This window comes from Lichenostomus cassidix, chromosome 1Aa, assembly GCF_008360975.1.
Source record: "Lichenostomus cassidix isolate B80296 chromosome 1Aa, HeHo_3.0, whole genome shotgun sequence".
Classification (NCBI taxonomy): domain Eukaryota; kingdom Metazoa; phylum Chordata; class Aves; order Passeriformes; family Meliphagidae; genus Lichenostomus; species Lichenostomus cassidix.
Genome location: NC_139480.1, coordinates 38,499,778 through 38,520,688, shown reverse-complemented (window position 1 = coordinate 38,520,688; position 20,911 = coordinate 38,499,778). Strand labels below are relative to the sequence as shown.

General features: G+C 36.6%; 2 protein-coding genes across 16 annotated transcripts in view; one reads left to right on the top strand and one right to left on the bottom strand.

Moving 5' to 3' along the window:
* The window catches only part of PPFIA2 (PPFI scaffold protein A2), a 289,083-nt gene extending 284,266 nt beyond the window's left edge, over positions 1 to 4,817 (top strand). For all 14 annotated transcript variants that reach the window (XM_085045788.1, XM_085045781.1, XM_085045796.1 and 11 more), the window contains one exon: positions 3,362 to 4,817. The gene's annotated coding sequence lies outside the window, so the exon portion shown is untranslated. The remainder of the gene's footprint in view (positions 1 to 3,361) is intronic.
* Positions 3,493 to 20,911, bottom strand: part of ACSS3 (acyl-CoA synthetase short chain family member 3) — a 61,625-nt gene continuing 44,206 nt past the window's right edge. The window contains exons 12-16 of one of the 2 annotated variants that reach the window (XM_085045903.1): positions 12,885 to 12,966; positions 11,762 to 11,884; positions 7,310 to 7,409; positions 7,054 to 7,229; positions 3,493 to 6,776 (exon numbers count right to left, since the gene is read on the bottom strand). In XM_085045903.1, the coding sequence (XP_084902029.1) occupies positions 6,711 to 6,776; positions 7,054 to 7,229; positions 7,310 to 7,409; positions 11,762 to 11,884; positions 12,885 to 12,966 (547 nt within the window). In that variant the 3' untranslated portion in view covers positions 3,493 to 6,710. Of the gene's footprint in view, positions 6,777 to 7,053; positions 7,230 to 7,309; positions 7,410 to 11,761; positions 11,885 to 12,884; positions 12,967 to 20,911 lie in introns of those variants that run through there. The other variant, XM_085045911.1, reaches the window with a different exon arrangement.

The following is a 20,911-nucleotide window of genomic DNA, read 5'->3' as shown; positions in this document are numbered from 1 at the left end:
CACCGTATATCTTTTGAGTGCATGTATGAGTATCACAGGTTCACTGATCCAGAGTTCTGTGGAAATAGAGTTTTCTATTTTATCCCAACTTTTGCAAAAAATACGTGTGAGTACTTTCATCAATATGCCATCATTTTTTTCTAGTATTTTCTCAGTAAAACAGTTTCCATTTAGTTACTTGGGAAATTGTAAGGGAGCTGGAAAAAATATTTGAATATCACCAAAACTTCATCAGGCATCAAACATGCTTCAACAGCTGTTGCATATTGGAGGCAAGACATGCAAGGATCTGAAAGAAAGTTTGTGGGGTTTTTTTTGGTTTTGTTGTGTTGGGGGTTTTTTTGTTTTGATTTGTTAGGGTTGGGGTTTTTTGTTTGGGGTTTTGTGTTGGGTTTTTTTTGGGGGGGGGTGTTGGTGTTTTTGTTGGTTTTTTGTTTGTCTGTTTTGTTCCCAAGACTGGGACAGACTTATGGCCACCAAGATTTTACTAACTCTGTGCAGGTTCAGAAAGTGCTTAGGAAAAGCAAATGTTAACAGTTAGAAAAGTGGATTGCTCAGGTTCCTACTGATGACATAAGCCTTACTTCACAAACCTCTAGAAGATTACAGGAGTAAAAAATCTTAATCTTAGTAAAAAAGGGAACTTTTTGTGCCACCACTGGGAAAAAAAAAAGCTTGAGGGGTTGTGGTTATTTGCTGGTTTTGGTTTGGCTTGGTTTTTCTGAAAAAGCTTAGTTTAGCAGCTGGTTCTACAAAGATGATGATAATGAAGCACATAAACTGTAGAAATCTTTTTATGTGCATGCATGTATAGATTCGAGCATGGTGTTTATATCAGGAAAGTCAATGACAGGACTCTCACAGGGTTCAGTGGTGATACAAATTGAAGGCAGAGATGTGAACTTTTTCTCCTATATGCTTCAGAATTGCAATGTTGGAAGCAATAAAGCTTGACCAAGAAATTAAGTTCAAACACTGAGCTATCTCTTAGGCCAACAGTTATGGGACAAGCACCTGAGGTGAAGCTTGAAGAGCACAACAAAGGCAGAAATGGAAAACTGATACACTAACAAAAATTAATTTAAGATTATCCAAATTATTTATTCCCACTATATTAAAAATTATCTAAAAGTTAGCAAAGCACAAACAAAAGTAAAGCAGCAGACTCTTCTGGCACTATATATAGATGTGAGCTACGTATTTTGAGCAAAAAGATGTGTATAAAAGTTATACAAGTTCAATTTCTATTGGAGTATTAGTAATGTTTCAAGTATCAGTGATATGCATCAGAGCAGTACTTGCTGCTTGTCCACTATTCTGCCAATTACATTCTAATCTTAAATGCTTGAGAGGTCTATAAGAATATCAAAATTGCATCTACACTGTAAAGGCTAATGTATGAGGTTAACTGACATTAATATACTACTATTTCTCTTTTCATTTACTCTTACATATACTCTTTCACTTACATATACTCTTTTTGGAGAAGGAACAAGATGGTCTGAACTAGAACAAGATGGTCTGAACTAGAACTTTAGTATATGCACTTTCTGTAAGGGATATTTCAAAATGCCATGCAGGTTAGAAAACAAAAAGCAAGTTAAAATAATTTTGGATTCCAGTACATTATATTAATAATCAAAACAAAACAATACCCCACCCTTCTGCCCCCACCCTAAAAACCCCATACAGGGAAAATATTTCTTTCACTATTATATCAAACTTGAAAATTTAAACAAATTGCCTGCAACTCAAGAATGAATGCATAAACAGAAACTGCTCATAGAGGGGGATATCTGACTGAAGAGCAACAGAGGAGTTTTCAGAATCTTGGCATCACAGTTCCTGAGTAACAGTTTCTTCACGGAAGGAACTGATTGATACTTGGACAAAAGGGAAGATTATTCATTACAACATGACTCCAGAAATTTTCCAGATCCAGCTTAGACTGAGACCCAGGCTTTTATAACACCTTGCCTGGACTACATCAGCAGCTGTGTTACTCTGGTGAAGTACCTGCATGCACAGAACCAGGAACTAAGGAGCAGAGGGGAAGGATAGCTGGATGAGATACCACACAGTACCAATATAAGAGAATTTTTAATATAAAAAAGGAGAACATGCCTGCAAAAAGCATGCCAAAAAAAATGGTGCAAAACAGACTGCATGTAGAACAAACACTGCTGGCCTGTGTTCACAGAAGGCTGCAGATTCTTGCATTCTGCTACTCTTACAGAGACGTTCTCTTACAGAGATCGTCAAAGCCTTGTATTTCAAAACAGTTTATGCCAACATCAGTTGGGTACAATCATCCAGTGTATTTAGTGTTTCTTCACAGCAGCTGTGTCCCATTTATATGCTTTCAAACTGCATTACAGGTATTTTTTTTAACATTTATTGAAACCACAATGGGCTGCCAGAAACCATGAACAGATATTGTCAAAACAGTTACATAAGCATACTCTGCACAGCCCTGTTTTAGTGCACTCAGTTTCAGAAATTTAAGAACAATTAAGGCTGCTGGTGCTGGCCACTTAATGTTGCAAAGAAACTTACTACAGAGCGCAATGGGACTTATCAAGCTTTCTGCTGTGGTGGCTACATGTGGTGGCCCAGCTGAGCAGCTGCAATGCCTTTACACAGCCTGTGGATTTGGCACTCACACTATCCAAGCTTTCCCAACACTTTCATTTTCTAAAACATTTGTCATTGCCAAGCCAGAAGGGTCAGTCAGGACAGATTTCTTGCCACAGGTTGGAGCCATAGAACACACTACTTTCACTTTTATCCTAATGAAATACTAAAGGAGATTTGACAAAATGAATTATATACTTTACCAATGAAGGGTTCCAAAGAGAATTTGTAAAGACAAATGGAGAAGCAGCGTTCCAAAATGATGTGAATGATAATCCGGAAGCAGCTGGTCCATAGCAAAGAAACCATCAGGGTGAAAAAGGTAAATGCTGTCAAGCTGCAGTGAACTAGGAAGAACCACAAAGTACATCAGCAAGGTCTGTACACTGACAACGTGTGTTTAGCCTTGTGCCAAACAGGCAAAGGTGTCCAGATGCAAAAAACTAACCCCAGTGCTGAACCAAAACATCAGGAAAACAACTGTAAAATGAACATAAGCAGCACTCTGTTTTGACTGAGGACAATTAGTAAAAGATTAGAATGCATTATTAGTAAATTTATGTTGCAGATCTAAAATTAAATAAATGCATGCCTCCCGCGGTTACTCACAACCCATGTTTTAGTAACATAGTTACTAAACTACTTAATGCTTTCTGTTGTCACTGCACTTTAGACCAAATTAGAATCATAGAATCTTGCTAATTAATGTTTTTTTTTTTTCTCTTAGATGTCATCTCTTTCTTCTACTTTACCTGAAGTGCACTACCACTACTTAGGAAAAGAGCATTAAAACTCTCTGCAAGAACAGGGTAATAGGGAAGAGAACACATAAGGTTTATCATACAAACAGGTATGATGTTCCTTTCATGTATCGGTTAGTTTAAAACAAGAATAAAAAATACCTAAATTACTACCAAAAAAAAAAAAAAAAAAAGGAAAACAAAACAACCCCCCCTTTTCTCTCAGCATCTCTGTCATCAAAAATCTGACAGTAGTGCACATCCAAAGCTTTTATCAAATGAAGCCACTCATCTTTACATTGTTACATCTGTTTTATTGTAAAATACTAGACATTTACGTATTTACTGTGTATGTATTTCTTTTAAAATGTGTAAGTCTTATGTAAATGGATATAAATATGATTTTTTAAAAATAAAATCTATGGTACATGGGGTCTCAGTGCAAACATTTGACAATACAGTGTCAATAATACTGTTTGTATCTTTCCATTCCACCATTTTTACAGTTTTTGGATTGTAACAGTCAAATAAATATGTTTAGCAGAGTTAGAAGCTTCAACATGTTCCTACTGAGAAAAATCTGTCAATATTTAAAGCTGAACACCTGCCTCTGATGATGTATAATAGAATGACGTAACCTGGAACTGGAGCTAAAATGGACCTCTAAAGACAAAATGGAAATGTCAGATATCTATAGAGAAGCATCATGATGGCTCATCTCTTAAAAACAAACCCAGAAGAACTGTTTATTAAAAAAAAAAAAAAAAAGCAATTTAATAAAACATGATTTATACAATAAAACCAAAAACTTTCTTCTATGTTACCTGCGGACCAAGAAGAATCTTGCTTTACCAAGAGCCACCTTTTCGTTCCAGGATCTTCAAACACCAGCCAGCATTGGAAAAGTAAATTTAATATTTGCATAGAATCAGATTCTCATTTCCAGATATATTCAGCAAAGAAAAAGAAAGAAAAGAGAAGCCAACCCCCACCATTTCTTCATTCTAACAGGGCATTAGACAGGCTCCTGTCTAATGTTATGCTTTTAGCCAAGATGGCCTTGCTGAGACTTCACAGAAGTCAGTTTTATCAGAGGAAATAACTGAAAGACAGAGTGATTAATATATAGTGTATAAAAGCTTAGAAGAGCAACTATTACCTGCTGTGGCTTTATTTGGTGGTGTTATTGTTGTTTATTCTTTGTTTAAATGGGAAGTTTCAAAGTAAGACCTACTTAATAGTCATTTACCTATTTGCTATTTTTCTGCTGCTTGATCTTAGCACAAGACCTGTCTTTTAGTTATTTCTTTTAGCAGTTTGATCTGCAATGTTTGCACGTACATAAACATTTGTTTTGTCTACTTTTATTTGGCAAACTTCGGTCAATCAGATGGTGAAAGATTTTTCTCCCCCAATGTCAATAAAAAAAAGAATTCAGTGCTATATGTGTTCACAAGTCTATTAAGTTTGGTACATAGTAGCATTACGTTTGGAAACCAGATGCTTCTCATAGCTAAGCAGAAGCACATTTTGACACTCACAGGAATAAGTTACAATGGATTTACTGGTGAGAACCTGCCACGAGAGGGAGCACAGCTCTTGCTGATGGGTTCAAGGTGCTGGCCTTCTGTTAAAGCCTTGGTACTTGAATAATCCATCCAGAATAGTATCTTAAACTAACTGGAATTTATGTAAGAAGTATTTCAAGAAAATTTTAAGGACGTCTCTGAAGAGCTAAATTATTCCAACATTTAAATCACCAACCTGTATATTCAGCATACCTACCATAAACCATCCTTAGCCTTCACTCAGTTTTCCAATGTTTTATTCCCTGTTCAGATTGTGATTTTCAACTAAAATGAATAGCTGACAGGGAGGGGGTACCTTATACAATGATTCAGCAAAAAAACAGGTACAGCACAGGCTCAAACTAGGCTGTTTTAGCACATGACTCTATGACCTGGTTCAACATGACTGGCCCAGCTGTCTGCAGTCCCGAGTGAAAAAATACATGGACATTTTATTTAGTTCTTATGTAACTGGCAGAGCTCACCAACTCCACAAAAGGGTCACAGGCACAAGGCAACACTAGGGTATGGCTCATGTTAAGTGGTACCTATCACCTTTTAGCTCCTACATCAATCTGTTGGTTTATTTCATCACTTTACAGGGGTATCATCCTTACCTCTATCCAGCACTACCTAACAGTATTTTTGGACTCTTTCAAGGACCTCTCTTATACAACAATGTCATCTGAATTTGTCTGTTACTTACTGTTTCTTCCTCTGGTAAGCACAGCTGAGTTTGAGGAACTTCTCTGCTTTTAAACTTTTCTGGGAGCATCTGTTTTTAAAAAGACTTTTACATTTATTGTTGGATTAAATACCTGCAGTTTGAGAAGTAATGTATACAGAGTGTGTCCTCCATCCGCTGGCTTGTTGAGAACCCTGTAACAAGTCTGAAATGGCCTATAAAGTTCAGAATGGGCTGCTTAGTATCCATATTTGCTAAATTTCTTGGTTATATGGATCCCAGCCTAAAATTTTTAATTATGGCAGCAAAAGCACATTCTGGTTTCCTAATCATAAGGGATACAAACCACAACAAAAAAATTATCAGAAAATGCAAAGGGTAAATGCCTGCCTTTATTTAATATACATGGAGGTTTTTTTAATATTACTGTTGACAAATCAAGATTTCCACAGATTTGAAAGCAAAAAATTATTTATCATTTTACAAAAAAGACTCTTCAGAAGGTTATTGAGTGAAAAAAAAATTTATAAAAATCTAATTTATAGCAAAAAGACTTAGGAAAAAAATAAATCAGTGGAATCAAGAGAACTAATCTTATAATTTTAGTATTAGAAAAATCTAAAGACAAAAGCTTATAATATGCAGGTAACAACAATATATGTTTGCAACAATTTTCACAATTGAACTGTTTTTCACTGTCCTCTGTTCATGACTTACCTTTTGTAAGCTGCTTTAGCCAAACTCAAGTTACTGGTCACATTATAAAATAACAGATTGAAAAGTAAAGTTACATGACACCATGTAAGATAGATAATCCAATGATTCCTTCCCCTTAAGACTACAGAAAAGTATGAATTCTATTTGCAATTCTTAGCCAACTTAATAACCAGCATATATTGACAATATGCAGAGACTTTACTATGTGTGGCTGTGGCGAGATGGTAAAGAACACAGTAATGTTTCTGCAGTAAAAACATTTAGTCCCAAATTGTGACTAGTTTTAAAAATGTGGTATTCTTTAAAAAAAACAACTTCTTTGTATACTTCAGTAGCTGAAATGTTTGTTATTATGTATTATCCCATTTAATTTTTCTTTAGCAGTTCTTCAATGTGTTTAAAAACACTAGCATCTTCAATGGTTGGTGTTATCTGAAAAGGAAGAATATATAGATGCATGTAATAGTAGATAAGAATTTCATTCAGAGATTCTTCTAAATTTATACTTGAAAAGCAGTAAAGAAAAAAAGTATCTGTAAAGCTCTGAAACATGAAAATCTTTTGGGTAATCTACAGTAGAAATAAAGCATAAGGTACTACCTGAAGTCAAGGACCAGTTGTAGAACAGTCAAGACATTCAAAACCACCATGGTGTGCCTTTGAATGTGCATGTGTGCCTAATTCATTGAAGCAAACATCTTCCACTTACCTTGTATGGCTTTCCACTGACAAGTGCAGAAAGAGCAGAACGTGGAATCTTGCCAGAGCGTGTTTTTGGCAGCTGTGTCACAAACATCCCCTTCTGGAAAGCTGCTACTGGACCAATGTTGGCTCGAACTCGCTCAACAATCTCTTTCAAAATCCTACTTTCTTCTGCCTTTATTCCTAATGAAGAAAGTAAAATCCTTTACCCTTTCTAAGACTTTTGCAAGTGTTAGTGACATCAGTTATCAGTAAGTTCTCACCTGGTCTCAGTACACACAGGGCAAATGGAACATGTCCTTTCAAAGGATCCTCCTGGCCCACAACAGCACAGTCTGCCACAGCAGGATGGAAGAGAATACACTGAGGGAAAGAGAAAACTAAACTGAACAAAAAACAGATTAACATTTCAGTAAAAAAAACTGCATAGTCATAAAATATAGACTTATTTCTTACATTTTGATAGCAAAAGGCCAGTACACCTCAGGGTTCCAATTACACATGTTCAAGATATACAAGTGTTTATACTTTCATACATACTCACATGTGGTTTTCAAACAAACAGAAGAAATAAAAACTTTGGCAGCACAAAACAGAAATACTGAACAAACCAAAGGTAATCTCCTTACAGCTTTGTGAGAGTACCACATCTTTGGTTTTGTTAGTGAGATCTTTGCTGGAATAAATAACATTTCTCTAACATTACGAGTAACATGGGAGTTAAATGCATGGAGTAAGGACCAAAACCACAGAAGGACTCCTACTATAGAATTATAAAGTCGTATTGGTTCATTCTCTCTGACTTTTTTCATTCTTTGTTGCTGTAAAAGCATAGTTTCAACCAGAGCCAAATACAGGCCCAGCCTCAGCTTGCAGCCAGCCTAGCTCAGCTCACTCTCTTGGAAACATTAGGTCTCAGCTTCCTGAAACAAAAAATGGAATTAAACCAGAGCCTCCCTCCTTCCTACTACATGTTTACACATCACATTGATAAAATGTCTCAAATGCTTTTTTAGGTTAAAAAAAGTAAGAGATACTCTTTCCCTTCCATTTAGCCAACTGAGGTACTCACTTTCTAGAAGACAATCACCAAGATGTCTCAGTACATACCAAAATGTATGTCACCAAGTCTGGGACAAACCTGGCCTTAAGATGCCAGAAGTTGTGAATCCGCTTCCAAAGCAAGTGGCTCTTTCAGTGTTCCTTGTGGCATTTTGCTGTCAACAGTGAAACATTTCAGCACTTTTCAGTCCTCTGGACTGGACCACAAAGAGGACCTAATCTGACCCTACACAGAAGCCACATAATGTGACTGTGCATACAAGGGCTATGTGCTTGCTAATAAATGAACTTGACATACTGTGTTGTCAAAACCAAAGGCAGTGGGATGACTAAAGTTTTAGGAATAAAAGCACTTTTTGTTGTTTTTATTAAGTAGGAATACAATGGTGTGAGAATGAGAAAGACACAAAAAGTACAGAGAAGACAGGAGAACAACACTGAAGGAATGGAAAGCTGAATCACTACTGTCCCAATTAACAAAAGGGAGGCTCTTGTGTGACCTGTTTATGAAAATGATGGGAGAAGGAACCATTCAAAGGGTCTAGGATAACCCATCCTCAAAACAGATTTCACCATCCTTAGGCTTTATAGTCAAAACAGGAAGGAGAAACTGACTCTATGTGTCATGGTCAGTATAACACACACTCAGCAGTTTTTAGTAAAACTAATCTGCTCAGTGTGTTTCTAGCACACTTTGTCAGAAGCTATACTCATTTCACAAACTGTGATCCTAGAAATGTTCTATGCTACAAAATGGGCAAATGGAAAACACTGGCCTTAAAAGTAAATGCATACTCTATCAAAGTACTGAAGCATGACCATTTATGCACAGCTTTTAAAACTGGATTATTTTTCACAGGAATTAAATAGGATGGGCACAAGCTAAATATAGAAGAGAGCACTGGGCTTATCCCAGAATTAGAAGGGCAGAAGAGCCTGCTACAAAAAGCTGAAGCTGAATACACACAAATGCATTTGAATTCAGGGGCAGCCTACTTTGTCCAAAAAGTCATTGTATCCACACTGACAAATCATATAGGAATGAACCTTAGGCAACTCCAAATCCCTACAGTGTTTCAATGCATCACATACAATTAATGCACTTTGGTCACTTCTAGGCCAGATCCTCAGTAATGCACTCCATTTCCTGACATAAATATCCTTTATTTCCTGCTCTGACTTCTTGACCATGGCCACAGAAAACCTGATAGGCATATATAACAAAAAAAAAAAAATTAAAAAGTCAAACCCCAAAACAGCAATGAATTATGGAAAATTAGACTATTAAGTCTACAACCACAGTAACTACAGGAACACAGGAAAAAGGTCTGCAGTAATCTGACATTACCATCAAATATCACAATTACCTACCAGGTATCAACAGGACTCCTAAGGTGGAGATTTAAGTGTTGTCAGCTTGTTTTGTAGTAGCTTGTTTTTGTCATTCCAGTCTGCCACTTATTCGCAAGTCTTATGGTTAGCTGGAATAGTGCAGTTACTGTAGTATTTTTCTTCAGTCTATCCAAAGTGCTATCAACATGCCTTTGACTTTTCAAATGCTAACTTCAAATGACTGAAATTAGTAATTAGTAAATACTAACTTGAAAATCATCAAACTTTGTAAAACAACTGAAAAGAAGAATAGAAACAGTACTAGACATTCTAAAATTGTTTAAAAGTAATAAAACACTTGAGGAAGTGACATGGTTTTCCTGGTATGATCACTGGGCACAAGGCTGGATAGCAAATGCAGCAGCTGACAGAAACATCATGCTCAGGAAGAGGATTTCTCATAATAAATTCCTCAATTTCAAGTCTGTTGCCTCAGATAGTCAAGATTTGATTTGGCTTTTTTTTCAAGAAGGGACACCACAGATTTACAGACCAAAGACGGATGGATCAACACAAGCTGAGGTTCCTATAATGGCCACCATTCACTAATTAGTAAACAGTAACATCTACTGCATTGCATTAAACATGAAGCTCCAATACTATTAACAGACACATTAGAAAAAGAAACTAATAGTTTGGAACATAATAAAGCTGAAATACTTAGCCAAAGCACTAAGGAAAAGCTTGCTAAGCTTGTAATGCAGCTATAATGTAAATGTAGATAACATACTTGCTCAACAAGGCGACCGTCAGTTACATGGTGATTTAATGGACCTTTAATTCTGCATTTACTGATCTTACTGAGGAGCTAATTGTGGTCTTGTTAACACTTTCCCATTTAGCTAGCAATTTGCTGTGCATGCTTTAACACTACTCTTGGTTTCTAGCCTTGTTCAAAAGGTGAATAGAAGAGCTTCTAGAATGCCACAGTGATGAAACATTTTATGTTTTCTAGGGGAAAGACCCAACTAGCAGGGAGAAAAACACAGATGCTGAGCTCAGTATGATGGATACAGGAGAGGAGGTGATTCAATCCATCATTTGTTATAGCAGCTTCAGACTCAGGCTGAAGCAAAGAAAATGCCCAGCTCGGCCCATGAGTAGTAGAGCAGTAAGAAGTGGGGATGAGATGCCTGCTGTGCTTTAGTAGAGCAACACAAAAAAATCACTTCTAAGGGAAAGACGTTTAAGCAGACTGAAAGCACCTTTATATCTCCTTAGACCCGAGTCAGGGCAGCAGCTGTTTCAGCTCCCTGGCTGACCAATCCTCGACGGACTAATAATGTTTATGTGAATTTGTTCACTCCTGTGTAATCAGAATTTCTTCTATTATTTTCTAAGTTTTCTAGCCTTCAAAATAAAGTAGTCACTAGACTAACAGACATTATAAACCAAAAAATGACTCACAGATTAGTTTCTGATTCAGTGAACAGTTAAATTCAGAGTTCTTAAAAGCATATTTTTCTCTTGTATATGCCCAGCACGCCTTTTCCTATACTCCCTGAATAAGCAATTGATGTATCATCAGGGAGATCTGTAACTGGCAATCAATAACAGTGACTCCAGAAAGGTGAGTGAACAATGACACAAAATTCAGACACCATTATGAACTTCACTATTTTCACCACTTTTGAGTTGCATGGTATTACATTAATGACTTTCAATTTAACAGCAGGGTTTTTTTTACAGAAATTTTCATTGTTCATTTAGCACTGCTCATAAAACAAGAGACAAAACAGCTGTCAAGAAACTGTGAAGAAAAATCACTGAATATGAATCTCTGAAAAAAAAAAAAAAATCAGCCACCACAGAGCATTGTATTTTAGGAAAAGAAGTTTCTACTCCTAAGTAGAAATAGCTGATGAAACTACCTGGCCCATTGACACTACACTATCTTAATGTATTCCCAAGTAAATATGTTATTGGTGCTAAAAGGTATGCTTCCCATACTACCACACTGCCCCTTAATTCAACCTTCAAATACCAAATTATTCCTGCCTTATCAATCCCATGGTACAAACTGCTTAGTGTTGACTAAATTTGTTATGTTTCTGAAAAGCATCTGAGTAGGAAGAACAAGAAATGGGAAATGTTTTGGTTAAAAGCACCAGTGGAAATGCAAACAAAACAAGCAGAAAGAAAATGAGAGATCTTTCTGTGTGAGATTTTGAGATGTGAGATGTGATGAAATGTGAGGTTTTCAGTCTCAGTTTGCTTTATTCATCTTTCGCTCTTCTATTTTGTTGCCAGGCAATGCTAACCTCTTCAATCGCACCTGCTGAAATTCTGTGTCCAGCAATATTGATCACATCATCAGCTCGAGACAGGACATATAGATAGCCATCTTCATCCATATAACCAGCATCCATAGTATCATAATATCCCTAAATACAAAACAATGAAAAATAAATTTAGAAAGAGTACTAGGAATAGTCAATAATTTGCCATGAAACAAAAACCAAAACAAACAAAAAAAAAGGAATTGTTTCAAATTACATATGCTTTTGATGCTTGAAAGATTTATTCTGTAAAATTTTTCACCATTTTTATGTCATATTATCCTCTGCAGCTCCCTTTCCAGAAAGATTTTATTGTCTTTGTTAATACAGAAGACAATAGATAAACCCTGATGTTTTTCCAACCCTGCTTACTTTGATTCCTGACAGCTCTGAGAATGATGTTGCCTGGATCTACCCAAGGCAAATGGAATTGTTGCAACATAACAACAGTTATCAAATTGCTCCTAAAGATATTCCGTTTGCAGTATCCAAACATGCATCATCATCATCATGCAACTACACACAGCAAATCATTTGTGTGACCAATTCACTCATTTACTGTAATTGAGCCGAATCTTCCATTTTTTATAGGGCCAATCTGCCTTTTTCTGCAAGGAAAGAAGGAAGCCTATCCTTGGACAGTTCATCTGACAAGGAAACATAACTATTGCAGCCAAGAGCCTCCAGTGTATTTAGGTGCATAGTGGACAAGTGTCTATTTTGGACTGATACCAAGTTAGCATGACTGCATGTCAACAGGAGGAGTGTATTTGAAGCTACGCTAGTGTAAGGTCACAGGTTTATATCTTAGTTAAATTATATAAAAAGACTTTTTGGCTCAGAAGCTTAAGGTTCACTTCTTCTGTTTCAGATCTTAAAAAAACCAAAAAAAACAACAATATGTCCAGGAGCTGAAATTATAGATGAAAAAAGATTTACCTTGAAATGGTTCTAATTATATATATATATATATACACATATATATAGCAAAGATCTCCAATGAAATTATGACAACTTATGATAAACTGTTTCCCAGGTTAAATCTATTATCATTCAGTTCTGAAGGATTACCAGAAGTTTATATAATTGATTTCATAATTCTTACTGGAAATTTTTGGAAATATAACTTCTGGAATGTTTCTTCATTTTCCCAAAGACCAGAGAATGCTCCAGGAGGCAAAGGCAACCTTAAATTGAAAAGAGCAGAGGGAAGTAGTAAGAAAAACAGAGATAGCACATACAACTCATGCTCTCCATTCATACTTTATTTGCAGATAAATAATCATTGTCTACACAACCAGAAAACAGTCCAGCTCAATATGCTGGTAACAGATAAAAAAGGCTACATATTACTGTCATCATATGTTTTCAGCTCTACACTGTATCCAGACCTTACCTTTTATGTAATATAATCACTGCCTTAAAGTAATATTTGGTCTAGTAAACACCATATACTGTACTATAAATATGTTAACAGCATGCAGCTTTCAACATTTCTAAGGATTAAGTATCTGTTAGAAATTTGTGCATATACACTATGATACAGGCAACTGCATTATTATAGGTATCTCTAACACCCATACACGCTCACACGTGCACAGACAGATGAATTATCAGACATACACATCTTCAGTTCATGTAAAAAGATAAAACTGAAAGGACTTCAATAATGAGAATCTGAATAAAATTGCTTTTATATTTAACCTGTGCATAATATTATTGGAAATACCGAGGAAGCTCTTTGAAAGTATATTAATACAAGTCACTAATAGCAATTTCTAAAATAATTGTACTTATGTTTATTTTTTATAAGAAGTGAAGCTGGAAAAAATCTGGATTGCTTTATTAGTTGATTTTTTAATGCATACTAAACACCCCTTCTTCAGTCAATGATATGGGCATGAGAAAATATGGGACACTTCACATACACATCAGAAGAAGAGAAGCAGCAGAAGCCTCAGCTAACAAAGTGGTTGTTTCTTTCTTCAACGTTCTGACTTTGAAGGGATCAAATACAGCTTTCTTTAATTGCCTAAGAGATATATATTCAGGCATATCAACACAAGTTTTATGAAGTTTATCCTTAATAACAGAGAGAGAATGATCATATAAACAAATATTTAGATAAAATCATAAATGCTCCATACAGATTTTACTAGCATATGCCTGCATTTCTAACTAGCAAATATTTAGCCAGAGGTATTTTATCTTCTCCTTACAGTATCCCTGTGACACAAGAAGGCAAAATCTCTAGCAGTGAAAGAGTCCTCTGTAGCACAGCAGTACTGGTGTCATTACAAGTCTCTTGTGATGGTCAGTCACAAGAACACATGCCACCACCTCTGTGACATGCACACTTCTAACATTACATTTACAAAAAGAATAGTTAACTATAAATATGTATATAAATACTTAAAAAAAAATCCAACTATGGTCTAAACAGTACAAACTACATTGAAAAGGCCATCCATCCAGTCATGATTTGAATTCCTGATTTTTTTAAATCCCAGGTTTTTCAGCTCAATTCAGCTCAGCTTGCATAACAATATACTACTATAAACATTACTGCTTTTTCTCTGAGGGTTATGGCTCAACACATCCCATAAATTACATTCCATGAAAGTGTGGTTAAGGTATGGCCAGAAATGCCAAGGCACGTCCCAGGTAGTCACCCAGGGTTCAGGAGGGCAGGTTGGCTTCTGCCCATCTGGAAGAAATTCACTGCCCTATTTTAAGCCTTTCAAGCTTAGTAAGCATCTCTGTGATACAAAAACATGACCTACAGAGTGTTTGCTTTCGAAAAAAAGATTAGAAAAACAATATATTGATCCTGGTGTTCATGTATGCATGAGTTTAAAAGAAAAAATATCTCTTGTTTAAATTCAAGAAAAGCCACTAGAGAATGGTAGTTACTATGGTTGTTGCCTGGTTGCTAATAGCATTGCAATTCATAGCAGCCTCAGTCATTGCAAATTTTGTACTTTAAATTTATTTAGCACTCTGAAACATCTTTGTGATGGCAGAGAAAGAACAATTCATATTGACAAAGTCCTGAATTTCCCAACAGCTCTATTCAGTACTTTGCAGTTAGTCGTTGAATAGAAAAAAAAACAATTTTACTGCTGAAATTAGAAAAGCATTTTCATTTTTGTCATTATTCAGAAATCTAAACAGAGAAGTGTGTAACACATCACCAAAAATATAATTCTTGCTTGCACTGTTGTTGTCTTTGGTTGGATTTTTTTTTCAGGTGGGGAGACTGGGGCTGTCTCATATTCTGGTTTGGTGGAGGATTTTTGTTTGTTTGTTGGGTTTTTTTTAGGGAAATTGTACTGATAAATACATCCACAGAGCATTCTTCGTGAGTCTGCAGAAACCAGACTGCTAAACTCATGGCTACCACATGTACAGCGCATATAGCAGGATACAGATAACATCTGAAAGTGTGCTTCCATGGCTTTCTGTGAAAGGTTATTTGCAGTTAGGACCCCATTCATCCACAAAGCAAAAAGTGAATGCCCTCTTCCATGTGTCAATCTTTCAGGCACAATAATTCCAGAGCAATGGCATATACAACTCTTCGATAAGAGTTCTTAGCATCATGACTGAGTAGAATTTCTAGGCTCTGTGCAAAAAAGTAATTAATAAAATTGATAAAGGTAGAATTCAGCTTGCCAGAATATAATTATGTGTATCGAAATTTTGTCACAACATCAGAATTAAAATGTCCAGAGCCAAATATACCTCCAAACCACTGTAATTGTGGGAATGCTGCCATAAATTCCAATGGGAGCAGAACTGGATCATATTTACATGCAAAGAGTCAGAAGAGATAAAATGAGACAGTCCTAAAATAACAGCAACCTGAAAACAAACATCTCTTGCTTTTCTCAACCCCACCATTAAATAAAAAAGGAACATTTTGAAATGTTTGTGTCTTTTCACCCTAGAAAATGCAACACACACCCACAATAACTCAGTATTTAAAAACCATTGCCTCTTTGTCCATAAACTGAGTTGATACTCAAGATCTTTGGAGCTATTTTTACTAAGAGGATATATTGACCAAAAACGCCAGGTATTGACCAGGATATATTGACCAAAATTGCCAAGTAAGCACGATTTCCCCACAGATGGTCCTGCTTCTCTCCCAAGGGAAAGGATCACAGAAGACCAAGAGAGGAAGAGGTAGGTTCCTTCATTGTCATTTTCACAATATACAAAGTGGCCTTCCCTTTGGAACATATTGACAGTATTTCCATAGCTATCTGTTAACATTCTCTCTCACCCTGCATGCCAAGCCATAAAGCAGCCAGTGTTGAGCTTTTGCATCTGCTATCAGTTCCAAGATGAGCCCTCCCTTACTCTAGGCTTGCTTTGATTTTTCACGGGGTCATAACCCTGGAAGGATCTTCTGTCTTAACATTGCGTCTTCCTTCTCCAGAAGACAGTCACAAGCTTCAACAAATACAAATTCAAGACAAGTTTGCCAGCTCTTTCTAAAACATGAATGTGTTATCAGCTATATTGTATCAGGTTAACTGAAGTCAACTCATCCCATTTAAGCAGCAAAGAAGAGCTGCAGTTTCAAACCCAAGCTGCAGTTCAAGCCCAAATTCTACACTGAGAGAGATGAAAACATGTACACTTGAAAACTGTACCTTTGGATGTCAAACCTCAAACAAGATGTATAGGTCTGAATTTTGATCTCACGCCAGTTTTTCACCAGGACAATAACAGCAGTACAAATTATGCTATTCTCCATTTACTTCAGTGAAATTCAGATTAAAATTGTAGAACTACAAGAATACAGATCCAGGCCTATTTCTCATTTAAAGGTTGAATACATTTATAACAGCATCAGGAAAAGCAGGCAAAGTGTGTAAATTAATGATTTAAATTATATGGGTTCATTTAACAAAGATTCATTCTGGTTACATTTTACAAAGATAAGAAGGTAATTTCATTATAATTGGAGAGACTAAGATGGATGAGCTTGATAGCGCCACAAAAACTCAGAAGTACTTTAACAGTAACTGTTTCCTGGTAGAGAATTTTAAATATATAATTTTTTTAAAAAACATTGTTTCACAGTTCATTTATTTTTCATACAATGGTGGTTGAACTTTCGCAAACAGTCCACCTTTAGCTTAGCCCAAGAAAATCTGACTCCCACATATCATATCCTTTCAGAATACCACTCATCAAAATGGTGTAAGACTCCTTGTTAATGGAACCAAGCAATTATAGACAGAGCACTCAAAAGAGAATTTGCACAGAAAAGCAGATTTCTGAAATGAAACTAAAAAATGATTGGAGATACTACCTTGTTGGAATTCAGAAAAGACATCCTTTTATTTTATGGTAGACAATGATACTCAGAGGCTGTTCACTGCAGCCAGTCAAAGCAAATATAAGCCACTGTTAAATGAGGTTGGGCTTCTGAAAGGAGCAAAATCATCTTGACTCAAAACTATAATTATTACTCAGCATTTACGTAGTGCTGTGCATAAACATCACTCTTACAAAAATTTTTGACAGCAAGTTTCAAAGGCATCTGGAAGCTTTTTCAGACACCAGGAACAACAACACAGGGAAAAGGGTGGATAAGGGCAGAGGATCTTGAACATTCACCAGTCTGCATTAAATACTACTTTAGTTAGCTGCAAGGGGTCACAAAAGTAGTTGGTCTCAGTCTGGATTTTGCTTTACTGGGAAAAGAGAAAAAGTCATCAAAAACTAGTGAAAGTGCTTGGAGAAATTTCAAATTAAGGAAAGTTTAAAGGGTATTTACATGCACTCAGACAGAGATCTGCCAGAAAAACCATCTTTGGCCAAATTGCTCTCACACTGGAAGTCCTACATATTGTTTTATTTGTAAAGGGAAAAGACAGCTGATAAACATGTATAAGGCTGTTAGGGAGATAAAGCTTTTACACAGGTTCTTTATTTAAACAGACTTTCCATATAACACAGGCTAAAAGATGCTATCTACTAAATTATGCCTCAAACCCATAACTTTTGGTTAAAATAGATATCTAGGCTTGACCTAAAAATGTCAAAGTAAACCACCATTCTCCCAAGAATTTATTCCAATGTTCTAATACTTTCACTTCTAAAACAGTGTTTTACTTCTCATCTGAATGCATCTAGCTTCAGCTTCCAATTCCTTTATGCTAGATTACACAGCCATCTCTGAGAGATTATTTTGTCCTCTGGGTATTTCCTGGCCTTGAAAAAGTTACTATTTTACTGATCATGAATGAATTACATACCACAAGTTTTCATACCATGCGCATTTCAGCACTCAGGTCACTCTCATTCATATCTTCCCTAAAATCCAGTCACTTTCTCAATAGTCTTTTGAAATACAGACATAAGAACTAAACACCATGCATCAATGGATTTACTGACATCACATCCACAGACAATAATGTTGGCTTCTTTTCAGTTTCCCTACTGAATAACAAGGAATCATATTGCCTGCTTAGTTACACTAGCAGCTACCTCTCATTCAAACATCCTGTGTTTCTAGATATTTATCCACTGTTATGTAAAAAGCTCCTTTGAAAGTCCCTGTTTTCTAGGGCCCTCCATCCTATAAATCTGGCAAATTTTCACTTTACCTAGCTGCACAGCCCTTGCTTACAAGAACATATTGCCATCGTCTCTCCCGGTCTCCTTTTCTTCCTGGGCACTAGGAGAGCACAATGAAATCTGTGACCTTTCCCATGGGTGTACCCCAGCTTGAATGCCCAAATGTTGACTCATCAAGACTTACAAGATCTTTCTTTACTTTTTTTTAATGAAATACCAAAGTACTGTAGGGTGCTGCAAAAGATTACATCTTTTTCTTTCCCTTTTCTTCCTTTATGCTCTCTTGGTTAGCATTCAATTGAGCATTAATAATGATTAAAATCCTGGTTTCAGGTTGCTTCATACTTCCACACAGATACTGACTTTTTTTGTAATTTGTAATCCCTTGAGAAAATACATAAATGTGGGGCAACATTAGGGAGGATAAATTCTGGCTGAGTTAGGCAATAACCCCAAACAGAATCTTCTAATATGGCAATATCACTCCTGACAGGCACTTAAAGAACAAAAATTCAAAAATGTATGCACACATATTCCAACATTACCTGTTACTACATAATCCAACTTGTTGGGCAGAATTCCAAAGGATGGAGTTCATTTCACTCCTTTTTCGGTAGATAAGACTAAGTACCTACCCCAAGTCAACTGTGCCACTCCTGCAGGCACTGGAGAGGCACGAACGCATCTGGAAGATGATTTATTCCATTCTAGCTGAATAACTAGGCATGAATAATGTAAAGCACAATAATAACTAGTCTCAATATCTAAGCAGCTAGGATCAACTTTCTTACAAACTATGTTTTCTCTCTCCATTGATTACAAGCCTATGTTTTATTATGGCTTCAGGTACTACAGAGGTGAGAGCTCTGAAAGACAGTCTTCCACCCTGACCTGGGCTACTGATACTGTGAACCAAAGTTTATAAAAGTTTGGAGCAATTCTAAGTATTTGTGCACTGTAATGGCATTCATGCACATACTCAACAATGGAGTGAATGCACAATCTTGTATGTGTCACAAGAGAACTACGCCTAAACATGAGTCTGCTGACTCAGGAGACCATGTGTGCACTTAAACCTATGCCTCTGTGTCCTGGTGGCTCAGCCAAAGATGCTGAGAGTGAAGCAGGCTACAGACTTCATCCTGGAAACACATATCTGCATTACACAGTACAGTAACTTCACGTGATACTACTTTAGTCTCCACAGTGGTCTAGTTACATAAGATCAGTAAAAAACCTCCCCACCGTGGCAACTCCACCTCCCACGCAAGCCCTGCACCAGCCCACCCACACTGTTAGCGCTGCACATCTGCAGCTCCAGCGTCTGCAGCTCCTGTCTCTCACCCCCAGCTCGTGTGCCTGTTGCTGACATCCGCAGCAAACTTTGCTAACAGTTCATCAAAATCACTACATCCAGCCCAATACTTCAGCTTTTGACAGATTTTCAATTCATGGAAGGTTAATGCTTATCTTTGCATTTCCTTTCATTCATCTAAGCAAGCAGTGAAGACTCTGAGCTACCACAACTCTCCAAAAATCTACCAAAGAAGAAACAGATGAACACATTTCCTTTGGGACTTGTTTTTGCTGGCAGTTAAAAAGTTTCCAAAAGTGAAGTTATTTTCTGTGACTGAAAAAAGAAGTGGTTACAGATACCACCTTCATCACAAAGCAGGAGTCTCTCTTTGAGGAAATAGTACTTGAGAAAAAAATATTTGAGGAAAAAATACTGTTTAAGGAAAATGCCATTTCTCTAACAGCCTGTAAAACATCCAGAATACACAGCTGGCATGGGCTGTAAGGAGAAGTAGCCTATAGAGTGTTACAGGAGTAAGGAAAGGTTCTGGCAACAGTGAGAAGGCAGCAGGCAAGATAAATGCAACTGATATTCACAACGTGATCTAAACAGAGGCCTTTTTATCTAAGCAAATGTGGTGAGCAAGGTGTACTTTCACAAACAATATTAGAGTTTATGGAACTCATCGGACATGAGTCTGGTAAATGGTACTAAAACTCACTGCATGATGTATAGCACGGTTTTTTGATTTCTTTTTTTTTTTTCTGGAGTCCTTTCCTGTATGTATTTTGACCAAGTTCTATTACCAACGAACACTGGCTCATGCAAAGCACACACAGCAACATCTTATTTTTTTTTACAGAGAACAGAAAATACATACTCTCCCTCTAAGAATGTGCATCAGTGAAAGAAGAGGCAGCACCACACTTGGAAGCCAAAGCATGTCAATCTGTACCGCTGTACTAAACTTAAAAGATAAAATAGCAAAGGGAATGATTCAGTATCTTGCTCATGCATCACAACAGGAAGGCATCATGCTGTGCCAGCACTCTGGTAATTAAGAAAATGGTAAACTTTGCTGTAGTCTAAGAAAAAAACCCAGCAATCCACACTCATTCACTCACACAATTTAATCTGCAATTTTTCAACATTAATGGACATAAAACATTCTGGCAGTTTGTTATCAGTATCAGAGACAGACATGTTTTTCAATCCTCATTACTTCAATTAGTCTGGTT